Here is a 27,212-nt window from a genome sequence, read left to right as displayed (position 1 = left end):
GCGTGGGGCTGGGGCTAGGGTCCCACATGCACACCGTGGGCCTGCCAGCCTAGGCTTTTCTGGGATGATGCCCCGCCTGCCCGCCGGCCCCTGCCCATTGCAGTCAAGACATGACAACAAGACAAATAATTTCTTGGACCTTTTATCTTGGACACCATTTATTTTCCCTCCGCCCCAGGGCAGGACTGACCTCACGGTAGGGCCCAAGTGTGGCAGCTGCACCGTTCCTGGGGGCTGGGGCAGGCCGGGCAGGGCAGGGCTGGGCCGGGCTGGGCTCCCCATCTCCTGGGCCAGCTGCTTCCCTTCTCCTGTGCCATCACTCTTTACTGCCTCCATTCCCCTCCCTCCCTCCCTCTGTCCCCTTCTTCCTTTCTCAGTCTTGCTGCTGCTGCTGCAGCTTTGATCCCACTGAGCTGTCTGAGTCCTTCTCCCCTCCTTCCTGGTGCTCACTCCTTCCCCTCTTTGTTTCTGTCCATCTCTCCATCTCCCCCTCCCTACCGTCTCTGTCCTCCCTGCCTCCCTCCCTTCAGTCCCTCCTCCCTACTTCTCCCAGGTCCTCCACTGGCTGCCTCTCTGGGGCCTCTGTTTCTCCATGCCCCCCACTGGGCAGGGCAGACCCAGGTGGTGCTTTTCCCTGGGATCTGCTGTCCAGTTGCTGCCAGGGAAGGGGCAGCTGGCTGGCCGGGGCGGGAGGGAGGTGCCCTCCTGGGGAGTCCCTGGAGCTCTCTCTGGCCCCTCCAGGCTGGGAGAGTACAGGGGGGTCAGACTCTGGTCTGAACCATCTGTCCATGCCCTGAGACAGGAGGTAGGAGCTCTGGCGGGCGAGGAGCCCAGAAATGGCCACCCCCTCACTCCAGAAGTTACTTGCCTCTCATTTCCTCTTCCTGAGCCAGATAGAGACTCAGGGGATTTCACGTGCTGTGTGACATCAGGCGAGCCCTGCACCTCCTCTGGGCCTCAGGTTCCTGTCTATCCAGTACAAGGGCTGGACTAGAGCAGTGCTTCTTAGACATTCACACGTCTGGAAATCGCCAAGGGATCTTGTTAAATGTTGATGTTGATTTGGTGGGTCTGGGGTGGGTCCCGGGCTCCACATTTCTAACACACACCCAGATGGTGTGGCTGGGCCACACTTTGCGTATCCAGAAACTAGCCCATTTTGGCTTCTCCAGCTCCACAAACCCCAGATTGAATCATTCACTTTCAAGGAATATGTTTACCACTCCTCCAACCCCCCCACAGCCAGGGCAGTGTGGGGCTTTGCTGGCTGCTGAGACTGCTTCATTTAAGTGTCGCATTAGAAACGCAGATGAGGTGAAGGGACCCCATCTGTGAGCCCTGGGAGAGGAAGTGAGACAATGGAGCCAATTGAGGCTTCCAATCTAGATAATCAATACAAATATTATTGGGAGGGTGATTTATGTGGCCAAGCCAGCCTGGAGGTTGGGGCTGCGGTCGGGGCCTGCCCTGCCTGTGGGGGATGGGCAGCCAGTAGTCCCCCATCAGGCGAGGCCCCCCCACCCACCCAGGACAGTCCCTCCTTCTCAGGACTCTGCTGCTGAAAGAATGATGCAGTCTGAGGCTTGCATTTGTATGCAGTTTTAATGTGGTCTGGGAACTGCTGAGTATAAACAGGGTCCCCATAAACACCTGGGATCTGGAGTCCTGACAGGCACTCAAAATCTCAGGTGCCATGGCATCCTGAGGTGTGAAACTCAGGGCAGGCACAAGATGAAGAAGGCTCACTTTTGTCCTAGTACCCGGCCCAGGAGCTCTTGGCCTGCTTTATATCTGTGAGTGGTCTTTGCTGAAACCTGCGTAGATGTGAGTGGGGCCCCCACACCATGCTGTTCTGCAAGAAGACCTCCCCAGGGCTCCCCAAAGCTTTCCCAGAGCACTCTAAGATGCCTGAGGGCAGGCCAGGCTCTGGAGGCACAGGTGTGCTAGCCAGGAAGCTAAAGGTTTAGGTGGGGGGGCAGCTGGCAGGCCCATGGCCCAGGGTAGGGCCACCGCACCCCCCTAGGATTGTTACATCAGCCCCTCCCCTTCCTGCACTAGGTCCCTGCCACCTCTGTCTTGCAGTCAGTCACCATGTTGCAGAAACAGCAGCGCACCAGGAGGTAGGACACCTGGGCTTTTGTTGCGGCTCTACCACTGAGCAGCCTGCAAAGCTTGGGGCAAGCATGTCCGGCTCTCGGCTTAGTTTCTTCCTCTGCCAAGAGAGGGTGAGAGAGCCCCGCTCTGCCTGCCTCCAGGATTCATGCACTTGAGCTCGGGGTATGGAGGCATTAGGTCCTCCTGGCTGCAGGAAGCAGGGCTGCCAGTGACAGAACTGGAGTTTTAGAAGAGGAGGCCTGAGGCCTAGGGCCGACTGAGTCTGTGCTTAGGGAGTGGGTAGGGACCCCGGCAGTGGGACTGGTGGTGTGGGGGCAACACTGCTTTTATAAGTGGTACAATTAGATATTCTTTCCTGTTTTCATTTGAAAAAAGGTTTTTCTTTTTCTATTAGAGAAAAAAAAGTGATAAAAAAACCCCAAACCCAACATTTTGCAGTAGGCCTGCCTCCCAGGACTGACTGTCCTTAGAACAACCCCTGAGCAATCCCCCCCTGTAGGGGTCGTGTCAGCCAGGAAAGTGATCTTTTGAGGGGTTGAGAACGTAGACTCTGGAGTTGGACAAGATTTGAATCTAGCTCCATCACCTGCAAGCTGGAGACCTTGGATCTGAGTTAGCCTCTCTGATCCTGTTTGCTTTTCTCTGAAATGGGGTAATTGGAATGAGAGCAAATCTCACGCTCAAAGATTGTATGATTATTAAAGGAAAAATATGAATAACTACTTGAACTCATTGCTGTTGTTTGGGTGTGGGGGTACCCTCATGGGCTCTGGTAGAGGTTCCTCTCTCAGGGATTAATGCCTGGGGCTTCCAGAAGGGACCATGTCTGTCTTGCATCAGTGAGGCCCTGGCATGTCAGCTGCTGGTAAAGGAGGCTTCTTTAGCATGATTCCAAGCAGCAGGACTGCCTGTTATGGCTGCTGTCGGGCCAGAGGAGGAAGGGTCTTTGGACCTTCTCGTTGCGTGTGGTCTGAGCTGGGGTCCCTCCCTCACTTAGCACAGAATTATTGAGGCCTGGGATATGGTGGTAAGACACACCTGGTCCCAGCCCTCACGCTACTCCCAAGCCAGACTCTGCTCCATCTCAGGGGCTGGCTCTGAGTGGCAAGAATCTAGTTCTCTAACTTCCAATGTGTCCTTGGGTCCTTCTCATTCCTTCCCTGAGCCCGGGCTTCCTCACCATTCATGGGGACTGGGTATGGGGTGTATGCTGGCTTCCTAGAGAGCTCAGGCATGGATTAGTCTGTGCCTCCAGCTGTGGTACTGCTGTGGGGTTGGGAGGAGTCAGCCCATCCCAGCATCAGCCTGCACCTTCCTGCTCACCTTGCCCCCACTGAGAACATGAGCTCCTTGAAAGTTGAGATCCTCCTGTGTGTCCCCATATCCAGTACAAGGCTTGGCAGAAAGCAGGTCCCCACTGAAAGGTTGCCGGGTGAAGATATAAAATGATTATGGGGCAACTCAAAGCATAATCAGGACTGACTTGTGTGGCTCACACAGGAAGGTGTGTGGTGTGTTCCGGGGCTTTTACTGAGCAGATGAAATGAGGAGGGGAGTCCTCTGGTCCCCGTTTTCCCTCAGTCTGGTACCCCCTGGAGGGCTGTGTTTGAGCAAGGAGCAAGGGCTGATGTGGCTGACACAGCAGAGACCCTTGTACCTTCTGAGTCTGATGCCCATAGTCCATACATATAGCAGCCCTAAATGTGAGACCGTGTCACTCCACTCTCAAAGGCGCTTGTCTCACTGAGAATAAAATCCCAGTTCTTGGATCGGCCCAGCATGGCCTGGCTCTTGATTGCCACACTGCCTCTTCCTTGCCCACTCTGCGCCAGCCCCACCCACCAGCCAACATGCCAGACATGTTCCTGCCTAAGGACCTTTGCATTTGCTGTCCTCTCAACCTGAGCATGCTGCGTTCCCAGATATCCTCAATGGCTTGCTCCCTCCTTTCACTCAGGCTTCCATTCAATTGTCTCCTTATCAGAGGCTTCCTATCTCTGTCTCCTCTCAGGCATATTTTTCTACCCAGCTCTTATTACTACTAGATATGCTGTTATGTATTTAGCCTTTTGCTCTTTGTCTCTCTTGTTATAATGCAAACTCCTTGAGGGTAGGGGGCTTTTGTCTATTTTGTTCACTGCTGTATCACCATGCACAGAACCAGCCACAAGCAGGTGCTCGATATATGCCTGAGCCAGTGCTTGCATGGATGAGCCATCTGTGTGTCTGGGAGTGCTCCCCCTGAGGCAGGTGCCTGGCACAGAGCTGAGGCACACAGTAGACACTTGGCAGATCAGTGCTCCCTGCCTCCTCCTCTCCTGGTCCTCTCATCCTCCCTTCCATCCTTTCAGCCTGCTGGCTCTGCATCCTGCTAAGGGGATACAGGAAGCAACAGACCTGGCTTCCCCCAGGGCTCTTGCAGCTGGGAAGGGGCATTAAAATCCCTGCCCTTTGAGCTCATGTCCCATAACTTCTGTCCCCAGTGAAGAGTGGTCACCCACACCTCGCTGACTCTGCAGCTAAAATGGCCACACTAGAGCTATGGCTAGGATTAAATATAGCTCCTGATCAATCCTATTGATTTTTTCCCTCTTCCTTTCCAGCCAGCCCACGTGGCCTGCAAACCTCCTTGGGGGACTTTAGGAGAAGGGGACTTTGGGAGAAACACTGTGTGTGTGTGTGTGTGTATGTGTGTGTGGACAGTGATGTGGAAACATTTCCAGAAAGCTTTCCTTGCCCCTGCCCCTTCCTCTCCACCTGCTCCACTTTCAGGGAGAGGGAGGACTGATTTGCTTTGACCTCCCAGTGCCTTTTGTGGCAAGGATATTTCCTCACTGGAGGACACCTGGGGAGTGGCCAGAAGCACAGTCAGCACTGGAAACACAGAGGCCTGCCAGCTGCTGGCCACCTCACATGGGACCCAGGGGGCTCCTGGCTCCCAGACTTCGCCTGCAGCTCTTGAAGGGGGGTTTAGCCTGTGGCTGAAGGCGGGGGGAAGCAACCCCTACTCTCCAGCTTTGTTCTCTCAGGCTCCCTCTCTTTGGTTCCTGTCTCCTGTGTCTCTCTTTGCACTGTGTCTCTGTCTGCTTTTTTGGCTGCTTCTCTGTGTCTTTCCCCCCTGTTTCCTATGCTTCAAACCAAAAGTCTTCAAAGTGAGGCCCCGGATCACACACTAGCAGGCCCAGCTAGGGAGTCACACTGCAAGCAGTCAATCAGTCAGTCAATCAATGTCACTTCCTTTTTCTCTATGATAGCTGGCCTGCAGTGTGTCCGTCCCATTCTGCCTACCTCTGAATCTCAGACTAGCTCTGGAGTTACTCTGCCAGTCTTCAAATCCCGGCCCTACCATGTGACTCTGGGCATGTAACTTAGCTACTCAGTGCTTCAGTTTCTTCATCCATAAAATGGGTGTAATAGTTTTTACCTCTGGGACTTAGGATCAAGTGAGGCACTGCACATTTAGACTAAGCACAGTCCCTGGCAGATGGTAAATGCTCAAGTATTCGTTGTAACTTTTATTTAAAAAAAATTTTTAATAAGACTTTAAAAAAAGATTTTATTTATTTATTAAAGGGGGGGGCATGAACGGGGGGGAGGGGCAGTGGGAGAAGCAGATTCCCCACTGAGCAGAGAACGCAATACAAGGCTCCATCCCAGGATCCTGGGATCATGACCTGAGCCAAAGGCAGACGCTTAACCAACTGAGCCACCCAGGTGCTCTTTGTTGTTATTTTTAAATTATTATTGTTACTTCAGCATTTAAAAAAGAGAAGGAAAAAAAAAGCAGTATGAGTTTTTAGAGATGTAGGCATCTCTGGTGATAGTCACTCAGCCTCAGGAAAGTGAGGTCAAAGCAAAGACCTTCCCTGCCTTTGGTGCTTACTCACTCACTCACTCCCCCAGGAGAGGAGCTGATGCAGAGGGAAGGTAAAGGGAGCGATGGACAAGATAAGACTTCTGGGCTAGCCTGCCTGGGTTTCAGCTCCCTCATGGGTATAACCTTGGGACTCTGTTTTCTCACCTGTGACATGGGGATGATAATAACTGTTCTAACTTCATGGGATTATTGTAAGGATATCATGAGGGACAGAATGCATATAGGGGAGTTAGAACAATATCCACCACATCATAAACTCTAAATAAATGTAAATTACTGATAATTTCTAGAGGGGCAGAACAGAAAGAGGCCTTGCAGGTCACGTAGGCCTGGCCTGGAGATGAACAGGGTTTTTCCTTTTGTCACACAGCAGGTCGGTATATGTGATAGTAATCCTGAGGCCAGGGACGGGTGGGTAGGAGCTCAGAGTTCTAGTGAGTGACAGGGATTGTACCAGGAGAACATCAGTGGGGAGCAGAGTGGCCAAGCATTGACTGTGGAGTCAGACTGGGTCTCCACATCTGCCCTCCTTTGGCCAGCTGTGTGTCCTTGGGCAGTCCCTTCACCTCCCTGAATTGGGTTTTCTGTAACTCTTAGTGTTACTCATGTCTACTTCACAAAGCCGTTTATGCATCTACTAAAATTTACTTCTTGGTCATTTACCAGGAATGGGCGAGGTGCTAGAAATCTCTGTGATGTATAAGACAGATAAGGCCCTGCTGCAGAGGAGCTTACCTTGCAGTAGGTAGAGACAGCAACTAAGATCATTTGGAGAAGAGCTCTGAAGACAGTGGGGCAGGGAATGGGTAGAGCTGGACTGGAGATGGTGGTATGACATTGGACAGTGTGACCAGGAAAGGAATCTCTGAGCAGGTGACATTTGAGTGGTAACCTAAGAGAAATGAAGCCTCTATGGGAAGCTCTAGGCAAGGCAGCCTCCAGGTAGAGGGAACAGCTGAGTGCAAAGGCCCTGAGGTGGAAGTGTGTTGGTGTGTCAGAAAGGAGCAGCAAAGAGGCTTGTTGGCTGGAGGGCTGTGAGTGAGGGTGGGATGTAGTGTGTGCCCCCATATGAGTCTCCATGAAGAGGCTAGATTTTAAGTGAATTGGAGATCCCTAGGAGGATTTTAGCAGGGAAGAGATAAAATTAATTTTATATTTTAGAAGGATCTCTCTGGCAGAGGGAGGAGGCTGCTGAGTTGTGCAGTCTGGAGGGGATGCCTGGAGAGGAGGTCTGATGAGGAGTGGAGCCAGATAACGACCATACTCCTCCCACCTGGCCTGGTACAGGCCTCTAGGATGGAATTGAGCCCAGAGGAGGTTTCTAAGCTCCTGAGAGCTGCGTGTTGGGGGCTTGGGTCATGAGAAGGGGCAACGTGATGCTGTGGACGAGGTAGGCTGTGGAGCAAACCTGGCCTGGATGGGTGGGGTCTCTCTCTTCACCTCTCGCCCTCTCTTTCTTTCTCTCTCTTTCTGAGAACTGCTGCTGCTATTACTCCCCGCAGACTTTACATAATTCTGGCCCAGCTCCCTTCTCATTATGTCATGCGCCCGAGTGGAGTCTAGGTCACGGCAAGGCCTGCTGTGGTCGGGGAGAGCAGACTTCTGGCTCCCCGGCATGGCATCTGGAGCAGACCTTCCCCATGCTGGGGTGAGGGCAGCTAGGTTTGTGGGGGTGGAGGTGCAGCCCAGCCCCAGCCCCAGCCCCTTTGGACAGCTCAGGCAAAGGGCTTCATGTGGTGGGTTGTGGCTGATGAGTGTTAGGGGAGGGTGGGGGGTGGGGGCAGGGAACTACATCTCCCTGGAGTTGGAGGCCCTCCCCTGGTGCCCAGGCCCCAGCAGAAAGTAGGCAGACCTGATGTCAGCCACTGCTGCTGGGTTACTTCTCTGAGCCTCAGTCTCCTAAACTGTAAAATGGGGACAAAGCCACCCACACTCAAGGTGATGTATATACTTCGTGGGCTCATGTGGGAGCCACAATGATAGGAACTGTTCTGAGGACAGAGGTCCAGGTACATACTGGGAGAGGCAGACAGGGCAGTCTTCTCTCAGACTCACCTGGGGTCGCCTGGGCCATAGTCCTGGAGCCTGACCCCCTTTCTATAGTCTCTATCCCTACCTGTCTCCTAGGCTCTGCCCCAGTCCCAGAGAATCAGAATAGGGTTGGGCCCCTCCCCCCGCTGCACAGGTAAGGAGATTGAGACTCAGAGGTGGGTGTGACTTGCTCAAAGGTCATGCAGCCCAGTATGGCCATGCCAGAAATGGAATCAGACCCCATAAGTCCCAGCCCAAGGCATTTTCTGATGCACTTCACAGTGTGGGATGCCTGTGACCCTGGAGGATGCTGAAGAAGTTCAGGTCAGAGGGCATGCCTGGGGAGGCCACTTTGGCTCTACTTCTACCCTTTTCCACACATAGGATTTTTCCTCCTCCCCTCTATGCTGTGTGTGTGTGTGTGTGTGTGTGTGTGTGTGTTTGTTTGTTTGTTTTTAGGAGAAAACAGTTTTGTTTTGCAGTTATTACGAAACTTACATAATAGTTACTTCTCTTACCTGGCCTCTGAGAACAGGTGCTAGGCCATTTCTGCCTCCCTTTTGTGGAATCCTCACAATAACTTTTGAAGAGTAAGGATGATTATACCCATTTTATGGGTGAGGAAACTGAGACCCAAGGTCACACAGTTGGCAGGTGGGATCAGGGATTCATACCTAGGTCTGCATATTCTAAATCTCTTGTCTTTCCCTTACGTGTGTTTTCTTCTTTGGAAGCTCCTGGGATTGGGAGACCCTCCTGAACCCCGCAATCTCCATCCTGTGTGGGGCCTGAGCTTTGCCAGCAGATGCAGAAAGCAAGCCCCAGGCTGCTCTAATGTTTGGCCCTGGGTTCCCAGGGAAAGTTATAGGGAGTTTGAATTAAAGGGGAGCAAGGAGGATGGGGGTCTTATAACCCCCTATCTCCGTGTTGCTTATATTTTCCTCTTGGTGTTTACTAGGGATGGGGGAAGGTGGAGAGAAGAATGTGCCTCCCCCTCCCTCCCTGTTTCTAGAATTACTGAATTCTTGTTAGATCTTTAAATTTTATGTAAATTCTTCTTATTTTCCTTGGAAAGGTGGGGTATCATATTTTAATTAGTAGTGGTGTCAAAGGAGGGCTAGATTAATTATTGGAAATCCTGAGTTCCAGATGGTTTTAATTTTCACAGCAGGGCACCAGGGTATATATTTTTAAATTTTTTTATTAAAATCATACCTAGTGTATTTTAGGGGCACTGAGGTACACTCTTTGTGGCTCCAAAGATGCTGTATTTAGGGCTATGATTTTTGTTATGGAGAAGGAAGTCCCTTGTCACTGAAATTAAAAGTTTGTGGCTGAGGGAGGGGCAGGTGCTGGAAAGCAAAGGGTCAGAGATGGGAGGGTGAGAATGGTGAGGGGGTCATAGGCAAAGAAGGCAGCAGTAGGAGGAGGTGCTGGGGAGGGAACCAGGCATCGGAGTTCAAGACGAGCTCAGATACGGTGCATGACCTACTGAAGTCACACAGCACCTTACTGGGGAGACAAAGTGGATTGGCAGAGGGACAGGGGGAGGGGTCTGGACACAGCACGCCTAATCAAGGGACAGTCACCTTTGTTTGACGTCCTTTTTTTTAAATTTATTTTTTTAAAGATTTTATTTATTTATTCATGAGAGACAGAGAGAGAGAGAGAGAGAGGCAGAAACACAGGCAGAGGGAGAAGCAGGCTCCATGCAGGGAGCCTCACGTGGGACTCTATCCCAGGTCTCCAGGATCATGCCCTGGGCCGAAGGCAGCGCTAAACCGCTGAGCCACCTGGGCTGACCTGTTTGACGTCCTTGCTCAGTCAGGACTTTGGGGGATCAGCTCTGGACACCCTCTCCTAAGGGAGGCTCTATGGAGAATGGTTTAATATGGGGTCTCCTACTCTGAACCAGGGCATATCCAGTCCTGCTTGGGACTTCCAGGCTCCTGGAAGTTAGCTACATTTCAGCCTTGGTGGCCTTGATTGAGGAAAGCAGAATATTATGGAGATAGCTCCATTCTCAGGGGCCAAAAAACCTCCTCTTGAGAGGCCTTCCCCACTCCAGGTGGCAAAAGTGTGGAGTGGAGAGGGGACACTAGCAGGGGTTCTAGATGTTTGCCCTAGAGGAAGGGGCCTTTGACCGAAATTTTGGAGGAAGTAGTTTGATTTCCCCCAAGGCGGGGTAGGGTGTGAGCATGCCCATGCAAACTTGCATACATTTTTCTGTACTCTCATTCCAGAGACTGTTACTTCTCTGGGGTTATACGTGTGGCTGTGTGAATAGCCTGTTCTGGGGAACAGAGGTGAGGGGCCGGTCTGGGTGGGTGATTTGGGGAGGACACACTGCTATTTAGCCACAGGGGCAGAACAACCATCCAGCTGGAGCCATCTAGGTCCCAAGTGGAGTCAAGAGAGCTGGGGGTGGAGAATAAATGACTGGAAGACTTCTCTGGCTGCATAAGGGGCAGGGTGCTCGGATGAGACCTGTTCAAAGCCTCCCCCGTGCCTGATGTTGGAGCAGTGAGGGGGTCGGAGGACAAGGTCAGGGATCGTGTTGCTGAGCCTTTTGGCCAAACCATTGCCCCTGGTAAAAAAAATGTGTCTTGTTCTCTCTCTGCCTTTCGAAGCCCAGCTCCTAGTGGAGACAGACACCTTCGGTAGTCAAGTCCGGATCAAGGGCAAGGAGACGGAATTCTACCTATGTATGAACCGGAAAGGCAAGCTCGTGGGGAAGGTGAGTAATGGTCTGGAATTCCCAGGGTATTTGGGCAGGTTCCCCCTGGCAACTCTGGGGACCTGGAACAGGGTGCTCAGGGCCTTGTCAGGCCCAGATGGAAAACAGGCCTGGGGAGAGGAAAAGAGAGAGGGAGAGAGAGAAAAAGAGAGAGAGAGAGAGAGATTGTTTCTAACTATAATCTCTTCCGTTCGCTCCTTCTCTGCCCCCACATCACAGCCTGCCTGTATGAGGTATCCATGACTGTGACTTTGTGGAGCATGCAGGGTCCCGATCTCTCCTGCTGGATGTGAACCCCGAGCGGCTCAGCGGCTCCCTGCCTGTGTGTGTCTGCTGTCTGAGAACAGGGAAGCCGCAGGCCACGGGCTGGGGCTTCAGCATTGTTTTTTAACATTTGCCAGGGATTTGCTGTGAAGTATAGTACCTCCTGGACCCAGCTGCCTCCTCAGCGCTGGGCCTCATAGTTTCAGCATTTCAGGAAGATTTTATGACTTTGGAATAGGCAGCAGAGCTGCGTGTAAGAAATTAGAGTGGGGTGTGGGTATGAGTGGGGTGGACCCACATGCCGGGGGCTCTGAGCTTCCACGGGTGCTGCCTGGTGTCCCCCTTTTTTCCTGGGTGTGCCTGTTTGTGAAGTTCGTACAGTTACTTCCTTTGGGTCTTCCAGTGGAAGGTGTTACTGTCAGGAGCTCCATGGGGTCATGCTTTATGTTCCCTGCCCTTTGTAGGGACCCTACTCATCCCCATATCCAACTTGTAATAATGCTCCTGTTGGACAGGTGGAGTTGGGTTATGGGGGTAAGATCCTGATTCTAAGGAGGATGGCTCTTCCTGCTTGGGAGCAAGGCCCTGGCTGGTAATTTGTCCTTATTACGCGTAGTTGGGAGGAGAAAGCACGGCCCCAACTCCTGTTCAAGCCCTGGGGCCCTGCGTTTGTTTTCCTGAATCCCTCAACTCTTATCCCTCTTCCCTACTCCACACCCTAGTGCTGGGGAGAGTGTCACAGGCCGGGGACTTGGGGCAGAGTATTGTTGCTTATTATTTGTTAATCATAACACCACCAGTAGCTTCTGTTAATTGAGCACCTACTTTCTGCCAGGCGCTGTGCAAAAAGTACTCCCCAATAATCCCGCGAGGTCGCAACCACGACCACCCCCACTTCGCGATGAGAAAGCTGAGGCTTGGCGCCGTCCCAGGCACTTGTCCCAGGGCCCACCTAGAGCTGCGGGGACTCCAGGCCCGTCTGGAAGGCGGAGGTCCCAGCCGCACTGCCCTCGCCAGCGGGCCTCTCAGAGCGCAGGAAGAGTAACCCGCCGAGCGAGCGGCCGGACGCCACGAGTGGTTTTAATTAGTGATTCACCTCCCGCGGCCCGGGCGGCCGGCGGGGCGGGGGCGGGCGCGGGGGCGGGGCGGGGGCGGGGCGGGGGGCGGGGCGGGGACAGGGGCGGGCGCGGGTCCCCGGGCCCGGCCGTGCGTTTCCTGTGGCGCTTTGCCGTCCCGCCCGCGCGGGGCCTCCCAGGCCCGACCTGCCCGCGGCGGAGCCCCTCGGCCGAGCCCGGTGCCCCCCCCCCCCCCCCCGCCCCGGTCTGCGCGCTTCCCGGCAGCGTGAGCCCCGGAGGGCGCGCTGGGGTCAGAGGAGCAGCCCCGCCGCCCGCCGCCCGCCGCCCGCCCGCCGCTGAGTCACCGCTTCCACAGGAGCCGGCTCCGATTTCCTGCCCCTCGCCCTCTCCCGTCATTATATTGGGGGCGGTTCAGCTGGCTCGGCGCAGCCCAGGGAGGGCCCCCTCCTTCCCGCTCGCCTCGCGGCAGCTCCCCCATCCCCGTGCAGGCTCCGGGCTTCTGGGCTGGCCCGGGCCCTCCAAGGATGCCCCCCCCACCCCGAATCCACCTGCCCCAGGGTGGTTCTGAGCGGGCCCCCTGTTGGCCTCTGCCTAGCCCAGCCCTCCTGTCTGCTGCAGCTAGAAGCCACGGGCTCTTGGGGTGCCGGTCCATCCCAGCCTCCTAGGCAGTCAGGCTCCAAGGTCCTGGGGTTACCCTTGTGTTTTCTTCGTCGTTGCCACTGCCTCTGTTCTGGCTTCATACCTTACAGGAACTGTTGCCTCAGCGCATCCCCAGTCTTCCACCCCCAATCCATCTCAAAACCCATCGCTGGGACCACACCATCTACCATCTGTCTTAACCCACAGCCAGAATTATTCATGTCAGGACAGGGCATCAAGTGCCCTAACTGCTGAGCCTCGATGTCCTCATCTGTAAAATGGCAATGATAATGCTGGCATTTGGTGGGCACCTGAAAAATGTTCATTCACTTCCCCTTTGAAGCCAGGCCACAAAGTTACTCCTTCACCTGTGGGAACCCTTGACTTCATCTTAGGCTCTGACTCCCTTAGAGTGGTCTAACAGGATGGCTTTTTTGGGTGGTCTTGACCCCGGGTGCCAACCTTGCACATCTTTGACCACAGCGGAGCACCTGCGTTGAGCCCCCAATAGAGGCTTTTCAGATGTTCTGGGCCCCTGGCTGTGGCTACAACTCTGCTGGACCGTAATGATCATATACGAAAGCTCTGCCTCAATCCCTTGCATATTCAGGTAGCTTCCCTGCTTTTTACCACCTTTCTGGACCCCACATCCATTTGACCCAGGAGGGAGTACATCCTTCCATTCTATAAACAGCTGCTGAGTATGGAGCACTACATGCTAGGCATTTTCCCCTGTCTCTGAATATTCAACCCAGTTTGATTACTTTCTCATCTGCCCTGCCTGTGCCATCACTGGAGTCCTCTTTGAGGCAACACAGGGCCCCAGACCTTTCAGGGTAGAGGGGTCTTCTGCCCACCATCACATCTTTGTGAAGACTGCTTTAGTTGTAAATGACTGAAACCCAACTCAAAATCCCTTAAGCAGAAAAGGAATTTTTTGGCTCATGTAACTAAAAACGTCCAGGGGGTAGTTCCAGTTTCAAGTAAGACGGGATCTAGGGGCCAAATGATGTCGTCAGGATTCAGTCTTCAGATCAAATAGAAAGAAAAGTACTCCAATTTGGAAAGGAGGAGGTTGGATGTGTGTGTGTGGGGAGGGGAGGGAGTGGAAGGGGGGGGGATGCTCAAATTCTATTTAATCACCAAGGTTCTGCAATGGGATATTCACTCACTCTGTAAATACTGATGGTCTGCCTTGCCTGAACCAACTGCGTCAGCATTTCTAGGGATGAGGCCCAAGCACAGGTGTTCTTTTTAAATATTGGCAAGCAATAAGCAGGGTCATAGAGGTAGTCAGGAGCAGAGGTGATGGGCAAGCCCAGCTGCGGCCTGCCATTAGCTTTGGATCTGCTGTATCTGAGCTCACAGGAGGACCGTGTGACTGTCCCTGGGGGAGCTTAGGACCATCATGGGTACCATGGCTCTTCCCAAGGGGCTCCTGGGTGCTGGGAATTTCAGCTCTCATAAGTAAACCCAGACATGTGGAAGCACATGTGCCAGGCACTGTGCACACTCCTTGCACATCCAAGACCTTGCTTCATGCTGATGGTGGCTATATGGGCCTTGGGGAGTTGAGATGTTTTGATAGGCAGTGCCCACTTTTCCACACCGTCTCTTCTCACGGACCTCTATGGAACTGGACAGAGGATAAATGAGCTGCAGTGGCAAATGCATGTTGAAACCTGGCTGTGCCTCTTACAAGCCCCATGACCTTGGGCAAACCCTTCTGCCCTCTTTGAACTCTGTTTTCTTCTAGCAGGGAGGGTCTACCTGAGAAGTTCAGAGGATGAAATGAAATTATGTATGCGGAAATGTCTGACCTATAACTGACGAACAATAAATGCCGAATGAATGAGTGAGTGGATTAGTAGGGAGACCAAGTGCACCAGGCCGGGAGCTCTGGTCCTCTGCTTGCTGTACCCCTTTCTCAGCACATCCCCCAGGAGGGCCTCCCACAGCTCATGACTGTTTCTGGGACACTAGCCAGGGATCTGGGAGGCAGTGTCTACTTTCTTTTAGAGGAAAGCCCTTTGAAGGTCACGGCCACCATTTCTATCCCAGAACTTTCATTCATTCAACCACAAATGCTCTGGGTACCCGAGACCTATGCTGAGCCATGAGGGCAACTGACGAATAGTCCTGACCTCCTGAAGCTCTTGGGCTAGCGAGGAGGCAGGTAGGTATGGAATTGCTCTGTTGGAGGGTGGGAGGAGGAAGGGATGCCAAGGGGCGAAGATGGAGTATGTGAGCCCAGTAAGACCTGGAGGTTTGAATGGAGGCTTAAGTGAAGAAGAGGAAATGCCCAGGGAGATAGATGGCAGTGAAGGAAAACTTCCTGGAGGAGGTGGTTACTGAGCTCGACCTTGAAGGATGAAAGAAGTTTCCCAGGTAGTGGCAGGCATTCTATAGTGGGGAAAACCATGGCATGGGCTTTGTTCAGTTTGCCGTGACTGTCCCATTGAGAGCACCTGGATTTAGGTTGGATAGGCAGCTTCCAGAATTATCCATGGGAATAGAGACCTAGAGACCACTCCCCTCTACCTGCCTTGTACATATGCTCCACTTCCCTCACAAGAGTCCCTCACTGCTCAACCCCACCCCCAGACACTGTCCTCTGGGTCCCACATGTCTCCCAACCCCACCCCCTGCCTGCTGTGCAACCTCCTCGAAAGATCTCAGCCCCCAGAGAATGTTTTCTTACCCTGCCCTTCCCTTTCTGCAAAGTTCAGCACTTTGTCTGCAGGGCGCAAGCTTGCCCTCCGCTCAAAGGTGAACGTTCCTGGAAGCCCCAGCCTGTTTTCCACTTCAAACAAAAGGCTGGAACTCACACCTCAGTCACCACGCACAGCCAGACCGCTGGGCTTCCAACTTGGCTGGGCATCCGTCCGTAAAGAGGAGTGGGCCCAGCCTAAATTTGGAGATGTTAGTTGGAAACTCGAGTGCTGCTAATTCAGGCCTTACAGCTTTGTGTGCTTCCCACTCTTCTACACGGAGTGATTCGGCTGTCTCAGGGAGGAGATTCAGAGCCCTGCCTCCCACCGTCCTTTGTCCAGATCCGATCCAGGGAGAGAGGCCAGAACCATCTGAACGACCTGCTCTTCAGAAATAATTTAGCAGGTTCCTACTGTGTACGAGGGTCATTTATAAGTATCATTCCTCACAACATGTCTGTGACGCAGGGGTCACTGTCCCGGTTTGGTGAAAAGAGGAATCTGACGTCTAGAGAGTGGAATTAACTAGCCTGAGGTCACATAAGGAAGTGTTAGAGTTGATTCATCTTCTGACTCGAAATCTAGTACTCCTTGCCCGGCATCCCTTGTCTCCTAGGGAGTTCACACATCTGCTGGGGAGCCTGAAATCTCAGAACCAAAGGCATAGATAGGCTTTGGAGTTTGGCCATGCAAAAACTCTTACTCTTGGAGGTCCCCACCCCTCTTCACACCAAACATTTAAAATGCACCATATCCCACATTAATGTAATTTAAATTTAACTATATTGCAGTGGAGTTGAGTGTCAGTAGAGTAGCTGACAGGTTTTGTACACATCTGCAGGGACTCCTTTCTGTTGCAGGTGATAGAACATAATCTCAACTACTTTAAAGGAAATGAGATATTATTGGCTCACATCACAGTGAGGTAAAGAGCTTCAGATACTGCTTGGTCCAGAGCCCAAAGGATGTGACCAGAACTTGGTTTCTCTCATTCACTTCCTCTTGGCTTTCCTTCCTCTGTGTTGGCCTTGTCAGACAGAGTTTCTCCTCATGGTGGTAAGATAGCTGCCTATGCTTCAGCCTTAGGGGTTCCTCAAGTTTAAAGCAGCCTATGTTTTGGGGGGATTATGCGAGGGTCTTGAGGAACACTCAGATTGGATGGCTTAGGCCACATACCCAGCTCTGCACGAGTCCTGGGAAATAATGTTTCATTGGCCAGGTCTGGGTCTCTTGTTCTAGTAGAGTTGGGGTGGAAGCCCCTGGCTGTAGGGTAGTGAATGGGGAAGGGATGGATTCCTGAATGACAGTGGGAATCTATTACCTAATTAGTGGGTAGGGAAGGAGGCAGGGGCCAATATGACAAGTCCACTCCATAGATCCAGGAAGTGAAATTAGTGGTGACAAAACTTGGGTCAGGCCTTCTACTGCCCCCTACTCTACTGTCCCAAGCCTCCATCACCTGTCCACACCCTGTCCACGTAGCTCTGCCCCTCATAGCCCACCCTCTCCTTCTCACCTCCTCCTTCTCTTGCTTTCTACAGCCCGATGGCACCAGCAAGGAGTGTGTATTCATTGAGAAAGTCCTGGAGAACAACTATACAGCCCTGATGTCCGCCAAGTACTCTGGCTGGTACGTGGGCTTCACCAAGAAGGGGCGGCCCCGGAAGGGTCCCAAGACCCGGGAGAACCAGCAGGACGTGCACTTCATGAAGCGCTACCCCAAGGGACAGGCAGAGCTGCAGAAGCCCTTCAAGTACACCACGGTGACCAAGAGGTCCCGGCGGATCCGCCCCACGCACCCCGGCTAGGCTGGCCTCACCGCAGCTCCCCAAGGCTGTCCCCAGGCCCACACTCACACTCACAGAGAACTGCATCAGAGGAATATTTTTACATGAAAAAATTAGGAAGAAGCTCTATTTTTGTACATTGTGTTTAAAAGAAGACAAAAACTGAACCAAAACTCTTGGGGGGAGGGGGGTGATAAGGATTTTATTGTTGACTTGAAACCCCCTGTCTATGACAAAAGACTCACGAAAAGGGACTATTGTCAACGTACAGGTGCTTGTCTCTCTCTAGGAACAGACAACTTTAAACTTGTGCCCAGAGGAGATTTTGAATGAGGAATACAACACTTTAAGAAACCAAAGTCCTTTTTCCCAAAGGTTCTGAAAGCAAAAAAAAAAAAAAAAGAAAAAGAAAAAAAAAAAAGAAAGCAAAAAAAGAAAAAAAGGGAAAAAAAAGAAAAAAGAGAAAGTAGTACCCACCCCCAGACTCTCCCCTCTTTCCCAATCCCCTGTCCCTGCCCCAAACTCCAACAAAAATCGCTCTCTGGTTTGCAGTCATTTATTTATTGTCCGCTGCAAGCTGTCCCGAGACACCGCGCAGGGAAGGTGTGTCCCTCGGAATTCTCTGGCGCCTCGACTTCCGACGACAGACGGCCTCGTCCAATCTAGTGACCCTGCATTGCTCGCAGTTCTGGAGGATGCTGCTATCGACCTTCCGTGACTCACGTGACCTAGTACACCAATGATAAGGGAATATTTTAAAACCAGCTATATTATATATATTATATATATATAAGCTATTTATTTCACCTCTCTGTATATTGCAGTTTCATGAACCAAGTATTACTGCCTCAACAATTAAAAACAATCGACAAATTATTTAAAAAAAACATGAGGTGAGTGGTGGCGGGGGGTAGGGCTCAGGTAGGGCAGGGGGGCCCCTTTGCGTTTCCTTCTTCTGGGCCTGCGCGCTTGGTGTGCTGAGAGCTGGGGCCTCGCTCATTAGTTTGCTCCTTCATTCATTCGTTCACTGATTGACTCAATGTACCGCACTGTGCCCCACCCACTGCTCTAGGCTGTGGGAATGCAGCCTGAGACCTCTGCTTCTGGAAATCCTTGCCCTCACAGAGATTACGTTCTCACGAGTCGTTGATTGGATGACTGATTCAGGCATACGTTCGCGTACATTTGCTCCGCATCCATGTTCTACCGGGCACTGGGCATTTATCCAAAAACATACCAAAAGCGTGCCGGCCTCCAGGGAACTTCACTGATTCACTGATTCATTGCTTCATTCATTAACTTATTGATGGAACCACTCATTCAACAGATATTTAGTAAGCACTTACTAAGTGCCAGGCACTGTTATAGGTCCTGGGGATTCATCAAAGATCAAAACAGCCCAAGAAGCATGTGCCTCCTGGAGCTTACAGTCTAGGGATTGTTGCTTGAGTCATTTATGGAGACTGCATCCAAATTTCTGCCAAGCACAGGCTGAGCAAGGAGCAGTGGGCCTCCTCCTGTGGCTGGTGGTGGAGGGGTCAGAGGGCCCTGGGTAGGATGGAGACCTGGTGTTTCTCTCCTTAGATTCCCATGGGCAGGGTGCAAGGAGTCTGTCTCTTTAATTTCCAGGGGCCCTTTCTTCTAGGTCTTCCCAGGGCCTGGTTGGGATGTAGGGAAGAGGCTGGCTTAGTCTTGGGGTGGGAAGCAGATTGGGCAGGAGGCTGACTGAAGAGGAAGATGCCTCCTGTGGGGTCCTGCTGCTGTCACCTGCCTCCCTTGAAACCACCTCCTGCCAAGACCGGCCAGGAGAAGTCCCCAGTGAGGCCCTACAGAGAGGAAGGAAAGAGGAGGGTGGAACACCTTCTCTGCACAGGGCTTGGGGCTGGACCGGGTCTTGGCTTCTGACCTGTGTGTTCCCTCTGCAACCCACCTCAGAGCTCAGGCCATGCACAACTCTTGGTTCTGTCCTTTCTCCCAGCATTATGTGGATCTCTCTCCATCACTGAAGCCTGTCCCGTGTCACAGCGTGTTTGCTTGGGTCTTTGTGAAGCCCTTTCAGATGCATGATCTCACTGTGATCTCAGAACAACCTGTGAGGAAAATATTATCATTATCCCCATTTTATCGATGGAGGAGACTGAGGCTCAGAAACATTTAGCAGCTTCTCCAAGATCACAGATTAAGAAAGCTGGGGCTGGTGTCCAAATTCTACATTCTCCAGAGTTGTAGTAGCTGCTACTTGGTGAGGGCCTACTGTGTTTCAGATGGCCTGCTGGGGACTTTATGTGCCCTGCCTGGGCATCCATCACATGTCCCGATGTGGGACATGGGTACTCTTGACTGAAGCTCAGAGAGACCATCAACATGCCAAGGCTTCAGGGAGTGGGTGACTGAGTCTGAGATCCTTGGGGATAGTAGTTGTGATGGTGGTTGTCATTTACTAAGCACCTACTGTGTGTCAGTTCCTTTCACACTCTGTCATTTAATTTAAACAATAGCCCTATGAGATGGGTGTGCACTATTTTTTGCACTGAAAGTTTCAGAGAATTGAAATGACCTGCCCAAGGCAATTCAAGCTAGAGAATTGTGGAGTCAGAATTCAATCAATCATTTATTTATTCATCCAATCAATAGGTGTTTAGTCTGTGCCAGATGCTGTTCTAGGGGCTAGAGATACAGCAGTGAACTGAGCAGAGCCCCTGCCCTCAGGGAGCTTACATTCCACTGGAGAAAATCAGAAATAAACCAAATAGGTATAAAATATGTCAGATAGTGGTAAATCCTAAAATAGGGTGAGGGGATGGAAAGGAATGGAGATGCTGTTTTAGCTAGAGTGCTCATGGAAATGGGGGGAGCAGGGGAGTGCACAGGCAGACACGGAGGGGAAGAGCATTTTGGACAGAGGGAACAGAGAGTACTAAGGCCTGGAGGCCCATCATGGAATAAAGAAGGGCCGGGGGTGGAGCATGGTAAATGTGGGGCAGGCAGAGTTTTGGAGGGGGCCAGACCACCCCCAGGGCTTTCATTCAGAGTAAGATGGGGAGCCACGTGTGATATGCCTTACACTGTCAGGGGACTGCTCTGGCTACTGTGTGGAGCAGGACGGCAGTTTCCAGCCTGGGACTGCCTGCTGCTGCTGCTCTGCCCACCGCCTCCCAGGCCGCGGGCTCCCCGCACACCCAGCACCCTGCCTTTGCTCCATCTCATAGAGCAATGGGGCCGGCGATTATTTTCTTTTCCTGCTCCTCTAGAGACTCCCTGTCTTTGGAAGATGCAACTCGCTTCTGCTTACTCTAGACAGGCTTCCTGGATAGTTCCTGGGCAATGCGAACTATGTTAATGATAGGCACAGTGGACTGGCGGGAAGATTTCCCAGCCACGGATGATGTCTTAGGATGCTCGCTTGATGGAGCTAAGAGAGTGTTTTCACAGTCAGGCTGAGTAGGGAAACCTTTCAGAGCACCTATTATGTACCTAGCACACTCTTATTGAATCTACCCCACAGTCTTTGGGGTGGGCATTTTTAGCCTTACTTTATGGAGCAGGCTCAGAGAAGTACAGTCACTTGCCTGAGGTCACACGGCTAGTTAATAAAAGAGCTGGGATTTGAGCCCAGGTCATTGATCTAGAGCTTGGAGCTCTTGGCACCTGTCCAGGGTTTCAGACTTCCCCACTTCAGGCCCTCCCTATCCTGTCTTGGTGTCCATCATCTCCCAACCCACCAGAGGGAGGAGGCAGATATAGACCACATTCCCAGGCCCCTGATGACAGCTCTTCTCCTACCCCCTGGACCCTTTCCCGAAGTCAGTGTCACAGAGAGTCCAGGGACCCAAGGCACCTGAGTTTATTTTTAGCTTGGCAGCTTTGCCAGCTATGTGACCTTGAACGTCTCCCTCATCAATCCAATTGTTTTTACCTTGCAGGGCCGATGTAATGTTCAGAAGAGAGAGCAGAGTAAATAATTCGGGATTATTCCTGCCCAGTAAGAGCTGGAAGACACCCAGGCAGGTGTTTTGCCCTCAGTCTTCTCTCCATTTCTCTTTAACCTCATCACTTTAGAGAAGAAGCAATCACAACCCAGACAGGAAGAGCGACTTGCTCCAGGGCACCCAGTGAGTTAATGACAGAGCTCATTAGATGACCAGTGAATAGTGATGATAGTGATTAATAAACATAGTGGAATATGGCAAAGGGAAATGAGTCAGAGTTCTTCTAGGGAGTTCAAGGCAGTTCAGTGGCTGGCCAGGTTCCTCTTAGCATCCTTCCCAAATTTGCTTCTCTGACCCAAGAAAGCAGAGAGCAGGGAGGAGAAGGCTGAGGTTTCTTGGTCCCAGCCCCTACCCCTCTGCTCTTCAGCCCCATAGTGGTACCATGTGACAAATGCCAGAAGTGAGTAAAGATGGAGCCTTACCCTAGAATTTCAAGGGGCCAACGTGCAAAAATAGCAGGGCTGGCCCCCAAAAGGGAGAGAAATGGGTTTAAGGATGAGGGTACTCTCTCTACCTACCTGCCCCAACTTTGGGCATTGTTTGGATTCAGTCTCCTCCTCCCTCTATGGCCACCCATTCCCTGCCCACTGGCATAGGAGAGGGAAGTTCATTGGGCACCTACCCTAGACCGACCCTTATGATCATAGCTGTGCACATGCCCTATTCGGGATAGTTCCTGGTGCAGAGTGAGCTCTTGCTACCTTAGCTATTACTGTGATCTCATTTCACTGGTATCAGAACTTGGCAAGATACATGTTAGGAGGCCTGTTTTGCAGATGGGGAAACTATGGCTCGTAGAAGACTGTGATTGGACCCAGGTCCCACGGTAGCAAGTGACAGAGATGAGATGTGAACCCGGGCTTCCCTGTTTCCACTTTCCACTACTTCCTCACTGTTCCTCTTCATCCCTTTGTGGGGCGTAGAGAGGGCAATAAAGCCCCAAAACTTGAGGCAAGAGAAATAAAGTGCCCCTCCCTATTGGGAGGGAAGGACATGACACCCAGGAGAGGTGGTATCTGGGGGTGTTCTCACCAAACCAGGTGAGCCTGGGCAAGGGGAGGCAGTAAAGGCCCAGGCTGAATGCAGGAAGTTTGGGAGGGGATGGAGATGCCCTCCTCAGTTGCCCACACAGCTGGAGCCTAACAAGACGGGGCTGGGATGACCGGGGCTTGAAACCCCATAAAGGGGCAGAGCCCTCCTTTCCCAGGCACAGGATTGGGGCTTCCAAAGAAACAATAGTGAATTAGGTGATAAGATGTGAAGGCTGCTCCCCAACCATGCAATTAGGTAGTGGATCTGTTACAAACATTATGCGAGGAGTTGGGACCAGATGTCGGTGAGGCTCACCCTCGGCTGTCCTGTCCCAGAACTGCCTGGCCTCCTGGCTGAGGTTGCCAGCTCTTGCAGGAGGGAAGGTGGCAGGTAGCCCCGTGGTGTGGCTTCCTGCAGAGCAAGCCAGTGATCAGCCAGACATTCCTCCCCTTCCTCTGGTAGCTTCTCAGACCTAATTAGCACTTGCTAGAGTTTCTGCCCACCTCCTCTGCTTGTGGATGGAGCTACTCCTTCAAGGTTCCAACCTCCCAGGTTGACCACTCAGAGGCTGCCAGGCCCTGGATTGCCCCCTGGGGTGGATCAGAGGCACTGGCTGATTTTGAAAGTCTGTCACAGACTGAAGTCTCATTTGCCCGCCTCACATAGGGCTCATGGTCATCTGTTAAGCACCAGCTTTGTGTGGGCATTTTACCCACTTCTTTAATTCCCACCATAATTGCCTGAGATAGCTATTTTTATCTGCTTCCTACCAAAGAGGAGACTGAAGCTCAGTCTCAAGTTCATCTGCTCAAGTTCATCTGACTCCCAGATCCTGCATAGGACTATTATTACACCACATAGCAGCATCCAGAGGAGTTAGCGTCACCTTTGTTTTAAACAAGGTTAGAGGATCAGAGAAGTGACCTATTCAAAGTCGCATAGTTATTAACTAGGGAAGCCAGGATTTGAAACTAGGTCTGTTATATTCTAGTATCTTACCTATCCATTCCTCCCAATGCTCTACTTCTCTCCCTATGTTATTTGGGATTCTTTCAGTTACAAGTGACAGAAACATATGAAAACTTACTTAAGCCAGTAAGAGAATGTACCGGCATCAGGCTTCAGGCAAAGCTGGATCCAAGTGCAATCTTCTACTCTCTGCTTTCTGCTGAGTTGGCTTCATTCTCCAGAGGGCTTTCCCTGTAGTTCCAGGCTTATATCCTACTGGCTTAATAGCTTCAGAAGAAAGAGAACATACTTTTCCCAGAGGCTCCAGTAAAGGTCCCAGGACTGATTCTCATTGGATCAGTTCTCTCTCTTGCATATCCTTGAGCCAATCACTGTGATCAGGATAACAGAATAGTTAAAGTAGCCAGATGTAGGTCATGGCCGGATCCTGGAGCTGGATTTGGCGAGACATGGGCCAATCCACCCAAAAATAAGGTCTGCAAGTCAAAGAAGGGGTGGTTTCCCAAAAGAATGTGGAAATGTTCTTACCAGAAGAAAAGGGGCAAAAGCCAGAAAAGTCAATGCCAGTGCTTGTCCACATGGGTGTACATCAGAGTCCCCAGGAGGGCTAGTTCAGATACAGATAGCTGAGCATCACTCCTGTAAGTTCCGCAGCAATAGGCTTGGGGGTGGGCCCAAGAATTTGCAAGTTGCCAAGGGCTGCTGCTGCTGCTGGCCTAGGATTCTTTAAGAACTACTAGCCTGAAAAAAAAAAAAAAAAAAAAAAGAACTACTAGCCTGCCTTACCCTCATTCTCTCCACCCATCATTGAATGCTATGTGTTCCCATCCAGGACTTCAGACTGGGGACACTACACCCCAGGCTATGCAAGGGCTTTTCAAGAGATTCATGGGTACTATCATCTTGAGGAAATCAACTTTCCTGAGTGCTTTCCCCTAGATTGATCTGCTGGGGGATGCTCCTGTGGTTGGCAGGCTCCCCTTTACCCCAATCTTTCTACAAAGTTCCTCCTGCACTTTCCGGTAGGAGGTGCGCTTCTCACCCTGCGTGCATCTCAACTGTGACCATTATCTGGAGAGTAGGAAACTCCAGATCATGCATTGAAGGGATCCTAGTGTGGGGAACTCCCTTTAACCACGGCACCATGAATCTGGGCAAAGTCTTTGTGCTTGTCCCTGTCTTAATATTTGTCTATTCTGTCACAGGGCAAATTGTGCATTTTGTTTTGGTCCATGTTGGGTTATTCTGAACACAGGTATATTGCACAGTGGGGTATACTGGCAATTTTTCTTTAGTTACTTTTCCTCTTTTATTCCCCAAATATTCTAGAACCCATCCCCTATTAAGGAGTATCTTGTGAAAGGAAAAGAAATATTGGTAATGGAAGTATCTTATTCAGGAGACACAAAGTCATGGATAAGTTCTATTCCTTATCTGCCCATCCGTCTATCCACCTGCCTATCTATCTATCCATCAACTCATCCATCTACCTATGCCTATTTACCTATCTATCTACCAAGCCATCTTAGAATGACAATATTCACAACCTGGAAAAAGCATTCTGGGAAATACAAGTTTGGGACAAGTGTACCTGCTATGTTGCCACTGCTCTCAGCAATGAAAAAGAACCTGGTATGTTTCCCATCCATTCTTTTCTTGGTCCATGTCTCTGTGGAGTATTTTGTCCAATCAAGTAGGAGGAGGTAAAATGTTCCACGCTTACTTCCTCCAGGCCATCTTTGAGTAAAAGATCTTGTATCAGGCGGAAGTTATTGCTTTATATTTTCTGGAACATTTGTTTAGACTTGTAGGGGAAATATTTTCCTTTTAACTTTTGCAGAAAGATTACTGGCTACTATAGATCTCTTATTTGTATATCTCTTATTTGCTGCTGCCTATTCACTTACTCATTCTCAGTGAGTATTTATTAGATTTAGGTGAATTTAATTGTGCGTGACATGGATTCTACTGAAAAGATATAATTTTCAAAATTACTTATGGGTTTTATGAGTAAAAAAAAATGTGAAGACCCCATTCTAGTCCAATGCATGCACTCGGCACCCACAGAGAGACAGTACAGTCTCAGTCTGGAAACACTGGCTTGCTTGCAGCTGGGAATACAGAGGTGCCACAACATAGCCCCCCGTGGGGACCCTAAGAGGTGGCCCTTCGGGAGCTCACAGTTGAGTGCTACGAACAAGAGGACCATCATGCAGTGAGAAAAGAGTGGGTAGGTGGAGACTCAGAAGTTTTGGATGCTCAGAGCATGAGGGGACAAACTGGGTGGGGAGTGAGGGATCAGGAGACTGGAAATCTGAGTGGAGGTTTAACTGCAAAACAAGGAAGGGCAGCCCACGCAGAAGGAAGAGCAAGCGCAAAGGCACAGAGGAACAAAACCCTGTGAAGGTGTGGCAGGAGCCAGCAAAGGTGAGGTCCAGTGGTGGGAGGTGTGACTGGGAGGGGAGAGAGGCAAGAGAGTTAAGGCTGTGGCTTCTGTAGGCCCCCATTTTTGCATGGCCCTTCTTCACGGCGCACGTACATCTGTGTTCACGCTCACCCTATCTGCACCAGCACTAATAGACCTCCAGGTCGTGCCTCTCTGCCGCCCTCCCTCCTCCTTGCACCGTTCTCTGAGCGCCTACTCTATATTGGCTTCCTGGGAGATAAAACAATGAATCTGGCAAGGTCTCTGCCCCTGCAAGTGCTACTGAGGAGACAGACCGTTCACAGTGACCACACATTGTGACACATGACTCAAGGGACAAGCGTAGCACAAAGTGGGAAGCAGAGAGGTCTTCCCAGAGGAAGAGCCATGGAACCTGAGACCTGAAGAATAAGAAAGTGTTGGCAGGAATTGGCGGGTGTAGGAGGAGTAAGCTTTTAGGCAGAAGAAGCAGCATGTACAAAGACCTGGCTGGAGAGAGTTATAGGCTTCAGAAGAGCACAGAAAAGGGCCAGGAGAGGATTTACGATTAGAGGAGTGGCAACTTGGTTGGCAAAACCCGAGCAATGTCACCAGAAGATTCACCTTAGGTCTCTGTTTTGTTGGGGGAGCCTGGGGGCCCAGGCTGAAAGACATCGATGATTGTGGTGGGTACTGCCTCAAGTACCTCTGGAGGATCTGAAGAACCAGGCGTGGTTCTGTTCCTCCTAGATATCACCTTGTGGTTTTAGCTGCCATAAGGTGGTCTGCATCAGTGGTTCCCAGTGAGGGTGACTTTGTCTCCCTGGACACGTGGCAGTGTATGGAGACGCTTTCAGTTGTCACAACCAGGGGGCTGCCACTAGCATCTAGGGGCAGAGTCCAGGGGTGCTGCTGAATAAACATAATATATAGGCCAGGTCTGAAAACAAAGTGTTATCTGGCTCTGAACATTACTTGTGCTGAGGCTTAGAAAACTTGTCCTAGATCCATTCTTTCCAGAGGGGGGCAAAATAATGAATTTCTAATTCTTTCATTTCTGCTGTGTTAGTCAGCTAGGAGCCCCCTATGAAGTAAGAACTTTCTACCATGAACAGTTCGGTTACCCCAAAGGTAATTCATATAGGAAAGGCAGATGTTTGATTCTTTCTCTTTAGTTACCACCATTCAGAATAGTTAGTTAACGGGCATCCTCCAAAGATGACCAATGCATTTTTTTCAGTATTACCATGGGAATTATCAAAAACTTAATTAATGTCTTTCAATCCATAGCCGTCATTATTCTTTTAGAAGGTCAAGCTCCCCTACCTTTCTTTGGCCAGTAAGTGCTCCTTTGGATGGCTCTTGTGTTCTTTTGTTGTTGTCCTAGCATTCGGATGGCTTCTTTGCTTCCTGGGCAAGATGTCCCCAGTTGATCTTGCACATTTCCCACCTCCTACCCCAGGATCAGCTACTTCTTTCAGATCCTGGCTTCATTTTAGCAGAGAATGTCAGGGTTCACAGAGGGTGGAATGAGGTGGTTCCTATGAAGCAGTTCGTACAGTGCCTGGGACATAGCAAGCG

At 51.2% G+C, this 27,212-nt stretch overlaps 1 protein-coding gene and 1 long non-coding RNA gene across 3 annotated transcripts in view; one reads left to right on the top strand and one right to left on the bottom strand.

Annotated features, from left to right (window-relative positions):
• The window catches only part of FGF18 (fibroblast growth factor 18), a 37,495-nt gene extending 15,863 nt beyond the window's left edge, over positions 1–21,632 (top strand). The window contains exons 4-7 of one of the 2 annotated variants that reach the window (XR_012029806.1): positions 10,654–10,760; positions 16,992–17,080; positions 17,790–18,130; positions 21,161–21,632. Coding sequence is in view for 1 of the 2 variants with exons in the window: in XM_072824157.1 (XP_072680258.1) it covers positions 10,654–10,760; positions 16,992–17,258 (374 nt within the window). In the remaining variant the exon portion in view is untranslated. Of the gene's footprint in view, positions 1–10,653; positions 10,761–16,991; positions 18,131–21,160 lie in introns of those variants that run through there. The other variant, XM_072824157.1, reaches the window with a different exon arrangement.
• Positions 17,747–23,987, bottom strand: LOC140632281 (uncharacterized). Its single transcript, XR_012029807.1, has 3 exons — positions 23,346–23,987; positions 19,168–19,327; positions 17,747–17,965 (listed from the first exon to the last, which is right to left on the bottom strand). It is a non-coding gene; the product is annotated as an uncharacterized lncRNA (long non-coding RNA).
• Between the last annotated feature and the right edge of the window lie 3,225 nt (positions 23,988–27,212).

Source organism: Canis lupus, chromosome 4 (genome assembly GCF_048164855.1).
Source record: "Canis lupus baileyi chromosome 4, mCanLup2.hap1, whole genome shotgun sequence".
In the NCBI taxonomy this organism is placed as follows: Eukaryota; Metazoa; Chordata; class Mammalia; order Carnivora; family Canidae; genus Canis; species Canis lupus.
The sequence above is the reverse complement of the archived record's forward strand: the minus strand, read 5'-3'. Positions and strand labels throughout refer to the sequence as shown.